Here is a 17829-nt window from a genome sequence, read left to right as displayed (position 1 = left end):
TAAATAATCTGTATTTAGTTATCAACACTAGTAATGAAGCAGTTTCACCTCAAGAATAAATGTGTCTATTTATTTCCAATTCTTCGAATCAGGCTGTTATCTACAGGCCTCAGTTTCCATCATCACACGCCTGATTAAACATTCAACTAGAAAACAACCACAAAGCGCTGCCCTCGACTGAGCTCTGAGAGAGTGAGCTGGTCGTTTAGACTTCATGATTCTGAATGGTGTACAACAACACTCATAATTACTCCATCATTAATCCTGCATATTTCAGCATAATACTGATTAGGGCTGTGGCTGTAACTAAGGACACAGAGGTCATGTCCATAACCTTGGGGGTAATTCCTGGGGTCAAAACACTGGATCAACTTTAAAGGAGCTTTGTAAAATATTCAGAGCTTCAATGTAGCAGCAGATCATTTTTTACTATGTAAAGATAGAGTGGAGTGATGGCGTTGTGAGCAGAGAATGAAGTCATGCTACCTCTGTGTGTTACAACCTGAGTTTGTCTGTTCTTTGTTGTGGTAGATGATGAGTGCATGTGAGTCCCTGTGTGTTTATCATTGGCAAGTTGATGACTGCCACTCTGCATTGTGCTTATACGACTTTTACAACTCCGCTGCAGAAGCGTTGCGCCCACCCTCTGGTTCCCTGCTTGTTAACAATGTCAGCTTTATCAGCACCATTGCTGTCGTTAGCACTGTTAGCTGCCGGCTCAGCCACCTCCATGTTGAGAGCCCTGTGCAGACAACCTCTGAATCATAGATATGCTCTGAATACTGTACAGAGCTCCTCTAACTCAACCAGGGGTCCCCGGAAAAATGGGGAATATTTAACTTACTCTGTTTGATTCACTATAGAAGGGAGCCTAATGTGAGTAAGAATCATACGAGTTACTATTCTGATCCAGTGATTCACTTCCTCCATGATTATCTCCTCCGCTGTGGTTGATTAGTATAGAAAGACCACAGTTTTTATCATATCTAAAAACCAAAACATATTCAGATGAAGGTCTTTGAAGCAAATTCTTATCAAATTGGGGTCAATGATCTAATGTGTATCAATTTAGGGGTCCTTGACACGAATAATGCTTATTTTGACCCAGTTATTTTGTGCTCTTAGGCAAAATGAGGAACAAAATACAAAATGATAAATACTTGTTAAAGATACTGCGTATTACAGCAATGAAACAGATGACAAGAAACTGGCTTCAGAAGTCATGTCCGTTGACAGACAAGTGGAGAGACATGGTTCAGCATACATATCAGATGGTGTACTTAACTTACAAAATGAGGGGGAATCTGACACTGTTCGAAAAAGAAAAAAAAAAAGCTCTAAGTGGTCAAATTATTGTCATATGGGAGACGATTAATGAATAGAAGCTACTGGAATATTGTTTCTTTGTATCAGGTCTGACAGTCATGAAATATAGTCAGCAGAACCCTGAATATGAAACGCAGTCAAAGCTATTTTTCTATGACACCAAAATTACAACATACTTTTCATTTAAATCTGTGCTGTAACTGTTGTTATCTATTTCTACTCATCATTATATATCAGTAGTTTAGGCTGATGTATCACTGGGTGACACACCTATTCATATAACTTCCCACTTTAAAAAAAAGACACAAATGTCATCAGCATGAACTTTGTAATGAGTAAGATACCAGAAATGATAAGATCACAATAAAAAGCATTTTGACTCATACTGTCACTGTTATTATTCCTATTTGGTTATTCAGACATATATGTGGTTATTTGGACCCACTGACAATGTCATATTTACTAAATTAATTTATTTAAATTAAACCAAAAAGGATGGTTACTTTTACCAAGGGTAATGCTATTTTTGATTTTTATATTGAGCCATTAATAAAAAACAAAAGTGGGAGCATTTTTTGACACAGGTTTAGTATTTATTTTGTACGTCTGTTGGGTTACTGACCCATAATAATGAAACATTATCTGACCTTGCCATCTTTATATTTCTGCTTCTTTCGACCAAAAAAAACGGTTATTTTCAACCACTATTTTTCATCATGATATTAAGTTATCAAGACCCAAAGCCCATAAACCTGCAACTGCGGTACTATATGATTTGACCCAATATTTTCAATTATTTTATTTTTTTGCTTACCAGTATATATATTTCAACTGGCTACTTTTAGGCCCATCAAATAAAACATGTTCGTGTTTGGAAAATAAAAATGCATGATTCATGAATATAATGTGAAAAACTCAACTTTTACATATTTTTATTTACAGACTTTTACTTTTGGCATAGGGCTGCATGATATGAGGAAATATTTGATGCGCAATAACATTGTTGAATATCATGATAACGATATAACTTGCAATAAATAAACATAACGTTTGATTATTCTACTAAATAACGAATAACAAAAAAGTCCCTGCGTGCACTGTTGCAGTCTTTTGTGATGTCTTTATCATGCAAGTTGACATGTGATGATAATTTAAAAAAAAAAAAAGAAAGAAAGAAATATTGTGCAGCCCTGTTTTGATATGTGGTCAAAAATCGTGTGAGGTGGGTAGGTATAGGCTACTATACTATATAAGCAATGACACTTTAAATTGTTTTCTCTTGGCTACATGTTGGCTTACATGACCTCTGTTTTTAAATACATTTTTAAACTATTACTAAACCATAAAAAAGTTACCTTTTAATGCTTATTGTCACCCAAACCCAAGCTCAAGCTCATGTCCAGTGGTCTCATATTAAAACTGTCACTGTAAATCTAATGAACATGCTAAAACACTTAAGAGTAGTGACCCGACCTGCTCCCCGGGTGGATTTAAATATTGCTCTGCTCTCTCGCATTTTCCTGGAGCACTTGTCAGATTCCAGACTGGGATTTAGGTGGGCTGTGAAGATTAGACATAGTTGATGAAGAATTACGAGGGCTCCCCGTTTGTTTGCCACCCACTGAGCCGGTCTCATGATTTCTGCATGACCAGGCTTTGTATCTGAACTCCGTGCACATTGCCTTTTGTTCTCGCGCCCCCGGTGGGCAGCCGACGGGCCAGCAGCAGCACAGAGCCCTCATTCACCGGCGCCGTTTGTTCTCCATCTCGGCTCCGTACTGTACGCTCGCCCGAGCACGTCCCACTTCTTCAGCTGAGCGGAAATGCATCTGCGCTGCTGCCACCGACATTACGACACGAGTGAGTCCGAAGTGAGTCGGCCGGGTGGGAAATTCTGTATGCGCTCTTAACGCATAGGGGAGCTTCCCTGCGCGTGAAGAGTGAGTAAGAAACAAAGCGCCGAAACGTGCCGGCGAACTTGTGCCACTTCCTATAAAAACTCACTGACATGAGGGAGGGCTGAACATTTGTCTGTGCTAACAAATCCGGACAGGATTGATAAACTGGATACACAAAGGCTGGCACAAATCCCATATAACGGTAAGCAAACATTTATTTTTTCATCACCATGCCGATTCATTCATGCGTTTTGTCTCTGTCAAAAATATCCACGTGTCCATTTAAGGTGCTGAATTATATATCTGTATTCTTATCATTATATTTCTGGAATTTGAATAGTTTACGACCAGTAATAAACAGTTTAACAGTGAGATCCCGTTGATCTTATAGCATCACCTGCAGCTCCATCGCACCATGTTGCTTATTAAACTCTCTGCAGCCCTTTGAAAATGTATTTTAGTCTTATTGATAAAAACAAGCAAGGCGACAATAACTTAATTTGGAGGGACAAAGTTACATCACTTTTCTCTTTTGAGTTGATGATTAGAGAGCGCAGAAGAGGAGGGTGAATACGGAAGCAGAGGGAGGGGTTTACTGTCATTTTTGGGCACCAACTCCTGTTGAATTCAGTGAGTGTAGAAAAGTGCTCCACTCTATCTGAGCCCATTAGCTCTCTGCTTTATGATCCTCACTGGTATGAGCTATAGGATAGTTACTCAGAGTCTTAAAACAGCTATTCTTTGTTTGTTTAATATATGTGACACACTTTTCCTGTTTGTTTATTTTCAGGTTTCTCTGCGGTGTGTGTGCATAAGGAGGAAGAGGCAGCTCAGTGTGAGACGCTTCAACCTGCGATCTGAAGAGTTCCTGTACTTTACTTCTGAATATCTGCTACCAAGCTGCAAAAGATGGAGCGCATGCAAGATGAAAAGGTAACTGTTTCTTATTTCTGTTGCTGCATGGCCCTCTGGTGTTGCTTTTATGTGTCTTCTACAAACTAATTTCATCTTTTAAACCCTGCACATATGATACTGCTGTACAGTTCCTACAGTAATCTTCCCAGACACAAACACGCTCATTTAAGCTGTCTGTAATATTTCCCACTGGTCTCAGAGGAAGAGTGCCAGCCATTTTGCCATTGTTTGTTATTCTGAGCCTGATTTGTGCCAGCACGTCCTAATGAATAAGAGTGCGGTATTTACGAGTCACAGGGTGGCAATTCTGTATTTTTCCTTTCTGGCAAGAGCAGGAGATTGGGGGGGAGACGAGTCGAGCACTCAGTCAGGAGATGACTAAGAGAGTAAGAGTGGGAGACAAGACTGTTGGGGGGCAAGTTTGAACTTGAGCGTGTTTTAGTTTCTTGCTTGTATTTGCATCTTCTTTGGAAAACTGGTATGAGGGAATAGTAGTAATATAAGGAAGGGAGATCTGGAGAGGATTGTCAACTTACAAGAGCACAAATATTTGACAGAGGAATAGGGTGTGCTTCTAGTGATACCACGCAACACATAAGAGTTATTGTTATTAACTAAATGATAAATTTGGATGCACTTACTCTTTGGTATTATGTAGAATATCTAAAGTGACTGACAATGTGCTCACTATCATGTGTCTCTGCAAACCTTTTCTGCAGTTTGTCTTCTGAAACTTGCAGTTGCTTCATTTTCATGGCTGTTACTCAAGATGTACATATCGTGTGTGTTGATGAAACTATCCACCAAACCACAGTGAATACTAGCACACACTTCAAAAAGCCTTGTGCAAAATGTACGCACACAATGATCACAACCAAAGATGCCTTTTTTGCTTAAATATTCTAGCCTTGTGGACGCACTTCACTGAGGAGAAAAGTGTGTAAAGGAACTGCTTTACATAAAGAGACACAAGAAAGGGTCAATGCAATATATAGTCAAAAAATACAAAGGGAGACAGATGGCTAATTTTGTGAAAAGCGTGGGAAAGGGAGGTTTTGAGTAAGAGACAGAGAGACATGGATGAGGATTGCAAGATGTCATGAATGTGGAAGTTGAGTGTCACAAAAAAGGTATGTCAATCCAGAGTCTTTCTGTCGGACAGTTTTTCTTATGACACAGACGATGAGCTGATGAAACACAGTAACTACATGTGGTTTGGAGTCATTTGTTTGTCAAGTTTTCAATATATATATTAATCATTAGAGTAAAATAAACCAAACAGAAGTACAGGAAGTGACCACATTAGGAGGGTAAAGCTTGGAAATTAAAGTTTAAAGTTCATTCTTGACTTTGGAGGCAGCAGCTAAGAAAATAATCTCAGCATACAATCCATTTAGTAGCTGTCTGGGAGCTTTCAATTACATAACATGCTCTTCATTAGAGCTGTGTGTTAGTAAGAACCTGGCGATACAACACATATTACGATTCAACCTATTACAATACTGTAAGCAAGGTGATATAGTGCAGTTTTAAAATCTAACTTTAGGAGATCTGTCAATGCTAGCAGTGCCCCATTTATGACTGCCTGTGTCATGTTCTTTGTGTTTACACTAGAGATATGTTGTTATGTTTGAGTGAAAGAGTCAAATGGCGTAAAACAGATTACAACAATGAAGAATCTAGTGGTTCGGTGTTTAAACACCACACAAAATAAACCACTGCCACAAATCTTTGCATGTAAACTACTAAAATAAAAAAACATTACAGCCCATTCGAGAATTGATGCAATCTCACAAAATTAAGTACTGATATTTTCTCACACCCCTTATCTTTATGAGCTGACAGAGTTTCCAAACTGTCACTGAATTGTGCCAGTATTTGCATTACTTATAACATTGTATGCTTGGTAACCAATGTATAAAATGGACAAATGCACTAGATTGAATACCTTCCTGTGCAACCATAATGCGTCAAAACCTGCTGATGCAACCTTTGAGTCAGTCAGATTGGATTCACATGATATATAATACTCCTCAGTCTGCCACTCCCTAATTTGGAGTAGCTGTATAGAAAAAGGCTTAACAATGTAGGCGTTTTGTCTGAGTCTTACTCAACAGCAGCATGTCTCTGCACATGCAACTGGCATGTCTATACCACAAGCTCAGAGATATAGTCACACCACCCTCCAGGTTATCTGAGGTGATCGTATGCCAAAAACAAGCAAATATGGCATGCGAGTAATCTGAACTTATTCTCCAATGTTAGATCACTTCCCTTATTTATCTATTCTTGCTTCATCTTTATCGTGCATTTGTTTCATTAACCCCCCCCCCACACACACACACACACACACACACACTTTATCGTGTATGCAGCACTTCCTGTGTGCTTCACTGTCAAGATACTCTCTGTCTGTCACATATACGTAGCTCACATCAGCTTGTTTTAGTCTTTATTATGGGACAAGGCCATTACGTCCCTGAGAAACACACTATGGCTGGATGACGACTGATTATCACTATCTTATTGTGTGAAATATTTTCAAGTAGTTCATCCCTTCCCCTGCGTGTGTTGTTACATTCTGACCTGTGAGGGTAACTTAACGTCCACCTGATAGCAGCAGCCACAGATATTATGTACTTGAAGCACTTTTCTGTGGGTTTTCTTATCAATGAGGAACCTGAAGTTCTCTGTTGAATCTCAGTAAATCAGGAAAAAGGAGGTGGCTGATCAGATTAAAGAACAGACAGTTTTTTCAGGAGGGGGAGACTCTTTGAACAGCCCTTTGATTTAATTTCTTTTCCCAGTGAACATGCCAATTCATGACGTTTGAGGAGTGTGTTACTTTATCTGCTCTGATAATGATATCATGCACGATAAACACTGAGACAAAGCTCATTGTCTCTGTGATTGTGTCCGTTTTCTGACTTGAGTGTGATTACAAATTGTGCAAAACAACGTATTAACTTAAATCATGAATGTTTCCCTGACGTTGCATAGTGGAGTTAGTGTTGAAACAGGGGCGGATTTTGAAAAGACTGCGTGATTAAAATGGATTTCCTTTCATTAATGAGCCTTTTTGGACCATTCGACTCCGGATGCAAATAATAACCTTCGCAGAAAGTTAGTGTGTTACAGTAAAACAGATTTAGTCACTTGTTAATTCAAAGTGAAACTTTGGGGATTTCCGTTTTTGGTATGGCGCCTCCACACAGCAGACTTGGAAACAAAACTTCATTTAAATCAATTACTCCTTTCAGTTCTGCACCGTTGGATACTTTTACATATTGCAAATTTCACTCCCCCAACTTGCCCTGCCATGTTAGGGATTATTGTCAGGTGTATTGGCTTGTTATTATGAGCTAAACCCAATTTAATTCCGAAACCAGCAGGGGAGAAAAACACTCACAATAGGATTCAGTCTTATTCTCTCAGGGTGTCTTTAGCTACTTAGCTGAAAAATACCTCGGCTGCAAAACATGGAGCCTGTGCAGTGTTGTAACACTTGGTTTTCACAGCAGTTCTGAATGCAGAGAGCTGAAACCACAGAGGGACAGAGCAGATGCAAAAAGGGTCATTGTGTGTGTGTGTGTGTGTGTGTGTGTGTGTGTCTGTTACCAGTGTCACTATTAACAACAAGAGCTTTGTGGAGGCAAAAGCAGGCCATGTCCACCACACAACTGAGGGGGCAATTGTGCATAAACTTCATCTGCTCATTGTTTTAATCTCTCACATCTCTTTTTCTCTCTCGACAGCCAAAGAAGGTCACCGCTTACCTTCTCTACTGCGTTTCAACAGCAGTCATCGGCTCACTACAGTTTGGCTACAACACCGGGGTCATCAATGCACCCGAGCAGGTGTGTGTGTGTGTGTGTGTGTGTTTGCTGGGTGAACTCTCTCTTAATGGTGTCCCCACTGTCATAAAACATTGAAACACTAAACGTCCATTACAAGAGGGATTAATAATAGATGCACCACATCCTCTTTTTGTGATATTAATATTTTAACTATTATCACACTTTTAATTGCCATTTTGTGAATACTTTCAACACTTTAAAGTTGTTGTTCTGTATCTGTGGTTTTACAAACTGGATTATGGCGCTTGACATGACATGTCTGCTATGGTGGCAATGCTGTAAGCTATACTGCCCTCATGTGGATGTGTCAAAACTCGCAATTACACATTGAGCACAAGCTCTGTCGTATCTGTTTGACCTCAAATGAGTTGTTACGATCGTAAATCACAGAAGAGAAACACTTACCTAAAAGCAGCCACTAATTCTGCCCCTCTTTGCTGTGATTTGACAGAAACTGCGTAGTTTTTTCCAGAATGTGTCTATGAAGAGGTACGATGAGTCTTTCAGCGAGGATGCCGAAACCATGGTGTGGAGCTTTGCTGTGGCCATCTTCAGTGTGGGAGGCATGATCGGGTCTTTCTCTGTCGGAGCCATGGTCAACAAATTTGGCAGGTGAGAACGTTGTGGTGCAGGAAATGGTTCAATATAGGAGGATGTAGGACAGTCAATCAACCAAGTCCTGCTCAGGATTGTGGTACACTTTTTAAGAATGTGACTAATATCAGCAAAAAATCAACAACACTCACAACATCCGTCCAATTTACTTGTCTGTCTTCACCAGGCGTAAGTCCATGCTGTTTAATAACATCCTGGCTCTCATTGGTGGGGGTCTGATGGGACTGTCGGCTGTGAGTCAATCTTTCGAGATGGTAATCATTGGCCGGTTTGTCATCGGTGTGTTCTGCGGTCTGTGCACGGGACTGACACCCATGTACGTGGGTGAGATCTCTCCCACTGCTGTCCGAGGAGCCTTCGGGACACTGCACCAGCTGGGTGTCGTTATTGGCATCCTGGTGGCACAGGTATGATGCTGTGATATGATGATTACACTATTGATTTTTATGCTATGAGCTGTGGATTTATGCAGAGATTTTAAGTATTTCATGGCCATTAAAATCAAAGCGTTGTACACCTTTTCCCCAGTTCATGATCATTTATTCGCCTCAAACTTTTTCAGATACCTTCATTAGAGTCTGAGGCTGTCCATTGATCAGTCATGTGACCTACACATCACCATGAATACAAAATATACACAACGACACCATTTCTTTGGTAAAAAATCTTTTCACATAACACCACATTTACTCGGGATTCAGAAATTTACAAGAAAAGTACACCTGACCATAAAAACAAATCATGTAACATTACAAGCTTTTCAGAACATCCTTTAGCAAACAAGCACAGTCTAATTAAATGTCTTACATCTTTAGGAATAGGCAGGAATAGATTTTTTTCACTATCAATTAATCTGTTGATTATTTTCTCGATTAATCGATAAGTTGTTTGGTCTATAAAATGTCAGAAAATGGTGAAAAATGTAGATCTGTGTTTCCCAAAGCCCCAGGTAATGTCCTCAAATATCTAAGTTTGTCCACAATGTTTTAAAATGTTCACATTTTAAAAGCGGAATCAGAGTTATTTTTCCTTTTTTTTCTCGTGAAAAATGACTGATTAGTCTATTATCAGCTTTAGATACAGGTCACATCGGGTGCCCCGGTAGCTCAACTAGTAGCGTGCATACTTTATTGGCCCGGGCCCTTTGCTGGATCTCATCCCCTCTCTTTCTCTTCACTGCCTTTCCTGTCTCTCTCCAGCTTTTAATATCGAATGGAGGCAAAATGCCCAAAAAGTAATCTTAGAAAAAAAAAAATACAAACACAGGTCACAATTGATTAATGGATTGTACAGCCTCGGGTGGTACTCTGATAGCTGGAAATGTTTGATGAGATGAACAAAGCACTGGAGAGGAGCTGAGCAACTTGTTTTAGTTTGACGAAATTCAAACTCACCTCAAGTGAGTCCATTATAAGTACTTCATCCCCTGTTGTTGTCTGTGTATTGCAGATCTTCGGTCTTGAGGCTCTGCTCGGCTCAGACGCTCTGTGGCCTCTGCTGCTGGCTCTGACCATCCTGCCCGCCATACTGCAGAGCGTCCTGCTGCTCTTCTGCCCCGAAAGCCCCCGCTACCTGCTCATCGTCCTCAACCAGGAAGAGGACGCAAGAAAAGGTCAGTTTTGAGACATTATGTCAACAAGATGGCAACATCAGGTTTTAATGAGAGAGCGTCTAGAATTGCTCTTCAATTTTTAATGATCTGTGGGCTGAAGCATGGCCCTGTGATTTATTAAAATTTTACCACATGATGTTCCAAGACCCTTCAAGACTCTCTTTACATTACATTCTGCATAATAATGTACTTTCATTTCATCCATCCCTTCTTCCCTCTGTAGCCCTGGTGCGTCTTCGCGGCTCTGAGGATGTGAGTGATGATATCCAGGAGATGAAGGAGGAAGGGATGAGGATGAGCATGGAGAAGAAAGTGACCATCCTCGAACTCTTCCGCTCCCCAAACTACCGTCAACCAATCATCATTGCTATAGTCCTCCAGCTCTCTCAGCAGCTGTCTGGCATCAACGCTGTGAGTAAACACAGTATCCCATAATAGAGCACAGTGATTAGCAAGTCAGTCTATGTCATCTCATACATGAATCTTTAAAGGAGCATTCACTGGAATTATACAAATGTGTCTGACATGCACCAGAGACACTTCTCGGCTCCGGGCGATGTTAGATTGAGTGGAATAATTTAAGCCACTGAGGGTCAATGGAAAGAGACAATAACAGCGGTATTTGATAGGTATTTTGTTAACAAGGTCATGTCACCAGGCTGACTTAATGTGTTAGTGTCCCCTCATCTGACCTGACAACCGCAGTAAAGCCGTGGCAGCCCGCGGCTAGAGACTGCAGCATCGATTTAACTGACAGATATATTAACACTCATGACCTATATCACTCATCAGCACAGCAGCCAGTAGCAGCTAGCGGCGCTGGACAATATTTTTTATTTTACTGTAATGACGGCTCAAATAACTCCATGTTACATGAAAGAAATTGTTTAAAAAAATTGATTCAACCATTACAAATTGATCTTCATTTGAATGACCTGATATCGATTCAGACAATCTGCATGAAGCTTTAACCCTGTTAGTCTCTCTGGTATTAAGCAGGCCCAGGCAGTTATGTTATACACAAGTACAGCGTGCTAGCTTGGCTAATAGAAAATTGTTAGCAACAAGCTAAAAGCTAACTGTATGTCGTCCAACTGATTGGCTTAGTTTGCCTCAAATCTTAAAATTCACCAGCGGCACCTGCAGGAAGTGAATCACCTCAGCAGCAGAGGGAGGAAATGGCTGATACTGACTGATGTCTGTGTTCTTCTTTCTTTCTTAACCTCACTCAGTATTGTGACGTCGGGGAAATTATTTATTTTATTGACATTTTTTATGTATTTTCAGTGGGATGTTATTGAGTTTATAAAGTCACTGCTGCCGCTCTTGAAACAACATTTAGTTAGATTTACAATATTTCTAATCCTGTTTTATAAACATTTGCTCGTACAATTTACAGCAGTAGTTCCCTGAGATTCTCTTCATGTTAAAGCAAAACTGGCATTGTAACTGAAATATCCCCGATCAAATTGATATCTTAACAAATCACATCGAATCGGAGATAAATTCGGGAACTTGTGAATCAAAATCAAATCAATTCAGGACATCAGTGGTGATAACCGGCCCCAGTCGCTTGTAGCAACAAACCCACTGGTAATTGTAACTCTACAAACATTTTAGAGTCTCTAAGCTTATTGTTTTGATTTTATGTCCGACACTAAAGCACCAAACAACAGACGGACAAAGTTAGCAACCAGCTGGTGAACAGAGCCAGATATTTCTGTCAGGAGTTGATGGGGACCAAAATACAGCTAAAAAAAGAGTTAATATTAGACTTAAATTCACAAAGTGGATGTACACAGCTCCAAGAAAATGGCAATGTTGCTCTATGTTTGCTGGATGTATAAATCAGCTACTGTTTGCTAAACAAGTTACCCTCATCAGCTTTAAAAGGTGCTAATATGTTAGTGTAAGTTAAATATAATGTGGTTTTAAACGCTACACTAGTTTGTATTCACTGAAATACATATTAGCCGGTAATAGTAACGCTTCCTCTCTCTCCTCTTTCAGGTGTTTTACTACTCCACAAGTATATTTAAAAAAGCTGGTGTTACCCAACCCATCTACGCCACCATAGGAGCTGGAGCTGTCAACACTGTCTTTACTGTTGTCTCTGTAAGTATCTGACTACACGTTTTGTTACTCATTAAAAGGTATGTTTTATATTTACTGGTTTATTAATCAATCTTTGTCTGGTTCTGACTCCAGCTCTTCCTTGTTGAACGCGCTGGGCGAAGGACGCTGCACTTGATTGGTCTGGCTGGAATGGCTATCTTTGCCCTCGTTATGACGATCTCCCTGTCTTTGGTGGTGAGTGATGGTCGTCCTGTGAGTTTTGTGCTTATAAAAATTTAAAAAAACATGTCCCACATCCTCTCTGTTTCTCTCTCTGAGCAGGCGACCACCCCGTCCATGAGCTACCTGGCTATCGTGGCTGTGTTCGGCTTTGTTGCCAGTTTTGAGATGGGTCCAGGTCCCATCCCCTGGTTCATCGTGGCTGAGCTCTTCTCCCAGGGGCCTCGACCTGCTGCCATGGCCGTCTCTGGGTTCTCCAACTGGACCGCCAACTTCCTGGTGGGGCTGGGTTTCCCTAAACTGGCGGTAAGGACAACAATCTTAAGGACCCTGACACACCAAGCCGACAGTCAGCCGTGTTGTGCTGAAAATGAGATGTTGCCTTAGATTTTGTGGTGTGAAAGGCAGCATAGGCACTGGTTGGCCCTTGTTTTTCGTCCGATTTAGCATGTTGAATCAGTGGCGGTGCCCGTCGGTGAATAATATAACTCTGATTGGCAGTTCATCTCAGTGCATAAGAACAGAAACGAAAGTGAGGAAAGCAAAAAAACAACAAAACAGTGAAAGAAATGTTTTATATTAGGTAAGACCATTTTTCTAACCATTGAGCTCTTTAGCAGAAAGGTTCATATTTGTTTGTGTGTGGTTAACTGGCTAAGTAGCATCTTGAATCTGTCCTGTTGGCCTTTCGGTTCATCTTTTTGAATGACAAAAACAGACTACCGCCGCCTGCTAGTACGACGAGTTATTTCCTCTAATGCAGATGCAGAACATACATGCTAGTTGGCCATTGGCTGTAGACATTGTGGTGTGTTCAAGTGCAACTTTTCGGCCAAAACGCAGTCCTTCGTTGCCACTATTTATTTCGTGTCAGTTTGGCGTGTCTGGGCTGTTAGATGTACAAGCAGTATGAGTTTTGTTATGTGGTACTAATATCTCTCTTCTTCTCTCAGGATCTTTGTGGTCCGTACGTCTTCATCATCTTCACGGTCCTTCTCATCCTATTCTTCATCTTCACCTTCCTGCGAGTGCCTGAGACCAGAGGCAGGACCTTTGACGACATTGCACAGGGATTCGCTGCCAGCGCAGGGAAGCGCTCCATGGGGCCAGAGGCTGGCCTGACAGAAGGCAAAGAACCTGTCCCCACGTCTCCCACAGACAAGGTTCCCATGGTGGATCTTCCATAGGAAATACGAAGACAGACTTAGGGTTCAACACAGACAAACAGGTCTCAAACACATAGATATTATAAGGAGTTATATGTCATAACACACAAATGATGAAAGAGCAGCAGGGTGTGTGAAGAAAAAAAGACAACGAAATACAGTGTTAAAAGATTCCCCGGTTACACGTGTTTAAATAATTGACAGAATTCCATGTAATCCTGCTTTAAACATGGTCCAAACTTAACTGAATTACCAGTACTTAATATATGTTGACATTCCTACTGCCAGCTCCACACATACTGCCATATAAGAGGATCAACATATGTTCGGTATTAAGTCCCATGTCTTCAGCTACCCCCAGTGTTAAAAGGTTGTAGGATTTGGGGGAGGTTTATGTATTGAGGTCAAGCTTGAAAAGCTGGTTTTGGAGCGTGGTAGTTTGACCCAAAAAAAAAAAAAAAAAAAAAAAAAAAAAAGACTGACTTGCTGTCCTGTCTGCCTGATGTGCCTTGCTGCCAGGGGGACGGAGCCATGCTGTCTTCAGTAGACAGAATAAACATAGAGGTGCTACAGCAGCCCCTCCTTCAGGTGCACAGAAAAGCACTTAAAATAAATATATTTAAGCAAGTAGAAGATAAGAAATATTCTTTTCATCCTGTGGCACAACGTCCCCTGAGAGTAGAGGATGTTTGTGTGTCGTTTGAAGTCGGCAGATAAAAAAACAGCCCAGTTCCGTCAATTAGTATTGTCTGCATCATGTTTATTGTTTGTATGAGAATGAGGTATAGTCTAGCACTGCCAGGCCTTAAAAAAAGTCTCTGTATAGGCTTTCTGTGCTTAAAAACAAAACCTAACCTCTTGTGATTTCATTGCAGAGTACAGCCAGGATGTTGTAGTGCAGTCGTTTACAGTATGCATTTCAGCAGTTGAATACAAAAACTCAGGTGGCAACTTGTGTTATACTCAGCTCCTGACTGTGGCATAGAAAATAAAATTTTTTATTACTGTACTTGAAATTCTGTTGACGTCAGTAGGTAGCAGCAACCTCTGCATCACAGATCATGAAATAAAATATCTTAGACTCTCTTAAATAGTGTTACATCTAGAGATGCTCTGATACCATTTTATCCCTCCGGATACCAATTTCAATACCTGAACTCGCGTATCGGCAGATATCAAGCACCAATCCGATACCAATACATTGGAAAAACAAAAAGTTAGTAGTAATTTTGTATGGATGTGAAATACAACAAATGGATGCCATAAAACTTTCTTTTATCCAATGTGAATTGCCAAATTCCTGACATTTGCCAGTGGCTAACATTACATTTTTTTTATGGAAATTAATTCCAATTCACTGCTCTAAAACAGTAGTACAGCACAACTTGTAGGCTACTGTTTTAGAGCAGAGAAGAATTGATTTCCGGGAAAAGTGCTGTTTTATCCACGTGTGACACCACTTTAAAGTTTATTACATGGTATCAGGTATGGTTGCTGCCATATACTGATTCAAAAGTTGACAGCTATCATACTGTGTACATTTGGTTATCTACGATACTGAAAGAAATGCAACAGGACGGAGAGTCTCCCCTTTATTTTAGTTATTTTCTGAGGGGAGACTTCTTACACATACTTCCATTAACACAATGGTTTTTGATTTTCAATTATACTAATAAAACGTTACAATAATCCTCCCATTTTCATTCCTTTAAGGGTCATTCTGACTGATATTGTGTAATACCGTACTACCGTGACAGCGCAATATGTTCTGAGACAGTTATCGCACTGTGAAAATCTCATACCATTGCAACACTACTATCCAGTCGGTGCATAGGCTTGCATACTTGCCAATACCCGGTCCAGCATTTTCGGCAGTATTGAAGGCATTTCCAACACTGTTATCGGTATCAGAACAACTCTAGTTAGATCAGATTGAAAGCACTTGTCAGTGTTACACAGTTGTTTGAGGGATGTATTGACACACACTCAAGTCTACTGATAATTAATCAACGCCACATTATCTCAGTCGAAACAACATCTTAGCCACGTGTGATAGTGATGGATAACAACACTAACTGAATTGTATTTATGTTTGACGCACAAAACATGTCTGAAATTGTGTATATATTGTAGAATCTCCAGTTAGAGCTTCACGATCAAATATTGCAGAACAATATACATGCTTATAAATGTTGTGTCAGTGTTTGTACAGTTGCATCTTCCCACCGTGAGGAAGCACTTTTCAGTGTTTGAGCTTAGCAGTAATTTCATTTGCACTTTGGCAGACTTCTTTCTAATGTTTATATTGTGTGTGGTTCTTTGTAAATATACTGTACAAGTCAGGATGCGTATGGTGTTTGGTTGTTTGTGCCTCATAATCCTGTTAATGTTACATCCACTGATTTTTTTCTTGCACTGTTACTATGGTGAATGTTACTTTGATGCTTAACGGTAAACGGAAGTGGGAAGTGACAACGGTTGAGTGTGTGTGAGAGTCACGTAAGAGATGACCTTTACTGTTTTTCTGTCACAATGTCCTCTCGTCTCCTGCTGTAATAATATGAGTGACAGCTGCATTGAGAAGCTCAAAAGGAAATAAAGTTGTCCGTCTTTTAAGGGAATGTGACGTGAATTATGAGCATAAACAGTTTTTTTTCTGTTTGTAATGCTGCGAGTCAAAGCAATGAATGTTTAATGTAATTGCAGTTTCTGTGCTAAGGTGAAAGTGTGAGATGTTTGTCTGGTATTTCGTCTGGTACCCACTTCTGCACTGTGGCAACTCTGTTTCCTTTTCTGCACCGCGGCAAAAACCTCAGTCAGCTGTGCAGTCATTCTCTGTAGAGCTAACCAACCCTCTGAGACACTGAAATAAAGCCATGACTTAAAAACCAGAGTTCAGTTTCTCTCTGTGGCTGCTGCTGCTGAACACTTGGGCTTATAAAGATTTATTCATGGTTTTGATGACGTTCTTTAGGAGTGTGTGTGTGAGGAGGAGTTATGAGGTCAGACTTCCTCTTGGGTCACGCAGCTTCAAAAGCCAAACCAGACCACATGTAGAGACGCAAAAGAACATTTACCTCAAAGAGGAATTCCCCTGAAAATGTACTTAAAACGTGCTGCCCTAAAGAAAACATTCTTCTAAAATTACAAGTCTTTGCTGTTGTTTTATGAGTTAAGGGTTTTTTTTGCATCCAAGGACATCAAATCCTGAGTGAATTATCGTTGATTTAATTGTTTTAAGAAGGAGACTAAAAAAACATTAGGGTTGCAACTAACAGTTAGTGTCATTATTGCTCAATTTACCATTTCTTTTCTCAGTTAAGTGATTTACAGTTTGGGTTACATTATAATTTGGTCCATAGCGGGGTTTTCAAAGTCTCTTGAATAGGGCAGGGTATCATTTAATAAATTATAGCAGCACCAATACTAGTACTTGTAAAGTTATACCGACACCAACAGGGTACTACATTTAATGCCTTTTTTCCCTGATTAATTTGAAACCACAGGCATGTAGTGTAACCATACTTTCGGCATCTCAGCACGTCAACTCTGTCAAATACATTGCACTTAACCTCACCACACCACAGGTCATATGGGTTGCAGCTGCTGCAGCACTGTGCCAAACACATGTTGCATTAAATCAAAGAACGCTTGCAAAGATTGGCTGCAAGAAAAAAATACAAAAAGTCATTTCTTCCTCGGACTGGGTACATAAACTATCAATTGCAGGTATCATTTGACTTGGTAAGTTTCGATCCTACGTAGTTCTGGATTATTTCAGCTGATACCTCAAAGGTAATGAGTTGTGTCACCCAGCCTTACTCTCAAGTGACCAACAGCCCAAAACCAAAAGATATTCAGTTTACTATCAAAGAAGACTAACAAAGGCAGAAAATATTCCCATTTGAGAAGCTGAAACTAGTCATTTTGGCCATTTATGTTTAGAAATGTAACCTATTATCAAAAGTAAACAATTAATTGACTTACTGACTGATCAACTAATCGCTTCAGCTCTAAAAAACATACAATTTATTTAAGATGGCACAGGGAATAAGTTCATGTTGAACAAACTGAAAACGGAATAAGTAGTTTTAATTCCCCCTTTAATGACTGGAAGACTGTAATCCATTTCCCTCTTCATTTTA

At 40.1% G+C, this 17829-nt stretch overlaps 1 protein-coding gene across 1 annotated transcript; it reads left to right on the top strand.

Annotated features, from left to right (window-relative positions):
- Positions 1-3118: 3118 nt before the first annotated feature.
- On the top strand, positions 3119-16575 carry slc2a3b (solute carrier family 2 member 3b). The gene is made up of 11 exons (XM_050047428.1): positions 3119-3426; positions 4015-4157; positions 7895-7996; positions 8448-8608; positions 8778-9018; positions 10061-10223; positions 10447-10634; positions 12234-12338; positions 12432-12533; positions 12621-12824; positions 13472-16575. The coding sequence occupies exons 2-11, from the start codon at positions 4134-4136 to the stop codon at positions 13703-13705; spliced, it is 1524 nt and encodes a 507-aa protein (XP_049903385.1). The 5' UTR covers positions 3119-3426; positions 4015-4133; the 3' UTR covers positions 13706-16575.
- The last annotated feature ends 1254 nt before the right edge of the window (positions 16576-17829 follow it).

Source organism: Epinephelus moara, chromosome 6, assembly GCF_006386435.1.
Source record: "Epinephelus moara isolate mb chromosome 6, YSFRI_EMoa_1.0, whole genome shotgun sequence".
Classification (NCBI taxonomy): domain Eukaryota; kingdom Metazoa; phylum Chordata; class Actinopteri; order Perciformes; family Serranidae; genus Epinephelus; species Epinephelus moara.
This window is presented reverse-complemented; position numbering and strand designations above follow the sequence as displayed.

Excerpts from the sequence above, each read along its gene's own strand:
- slc2a3b (XM_050047428.1), top strand. The coding sequence starts at position 4,134 with ATGGAGCGCATGCAAGATGAAAAG. Across the intron at positions 8,609-8,777 it reads ATGGTCAACAAATTTGGCAG|GCGTAAGTCCATGCTGTTTA; the intron begins GTGAGAACGTTG and ends TGTCTTCACCAG. Across the intron at positions 12,339-12,431 it reads CTGTCTTTACTGTTGTCTCT|CTCTTCCTTGTTGAACGCGC; the intron begins GTAAGTATCTGA and ends TTCTGACTCCAG.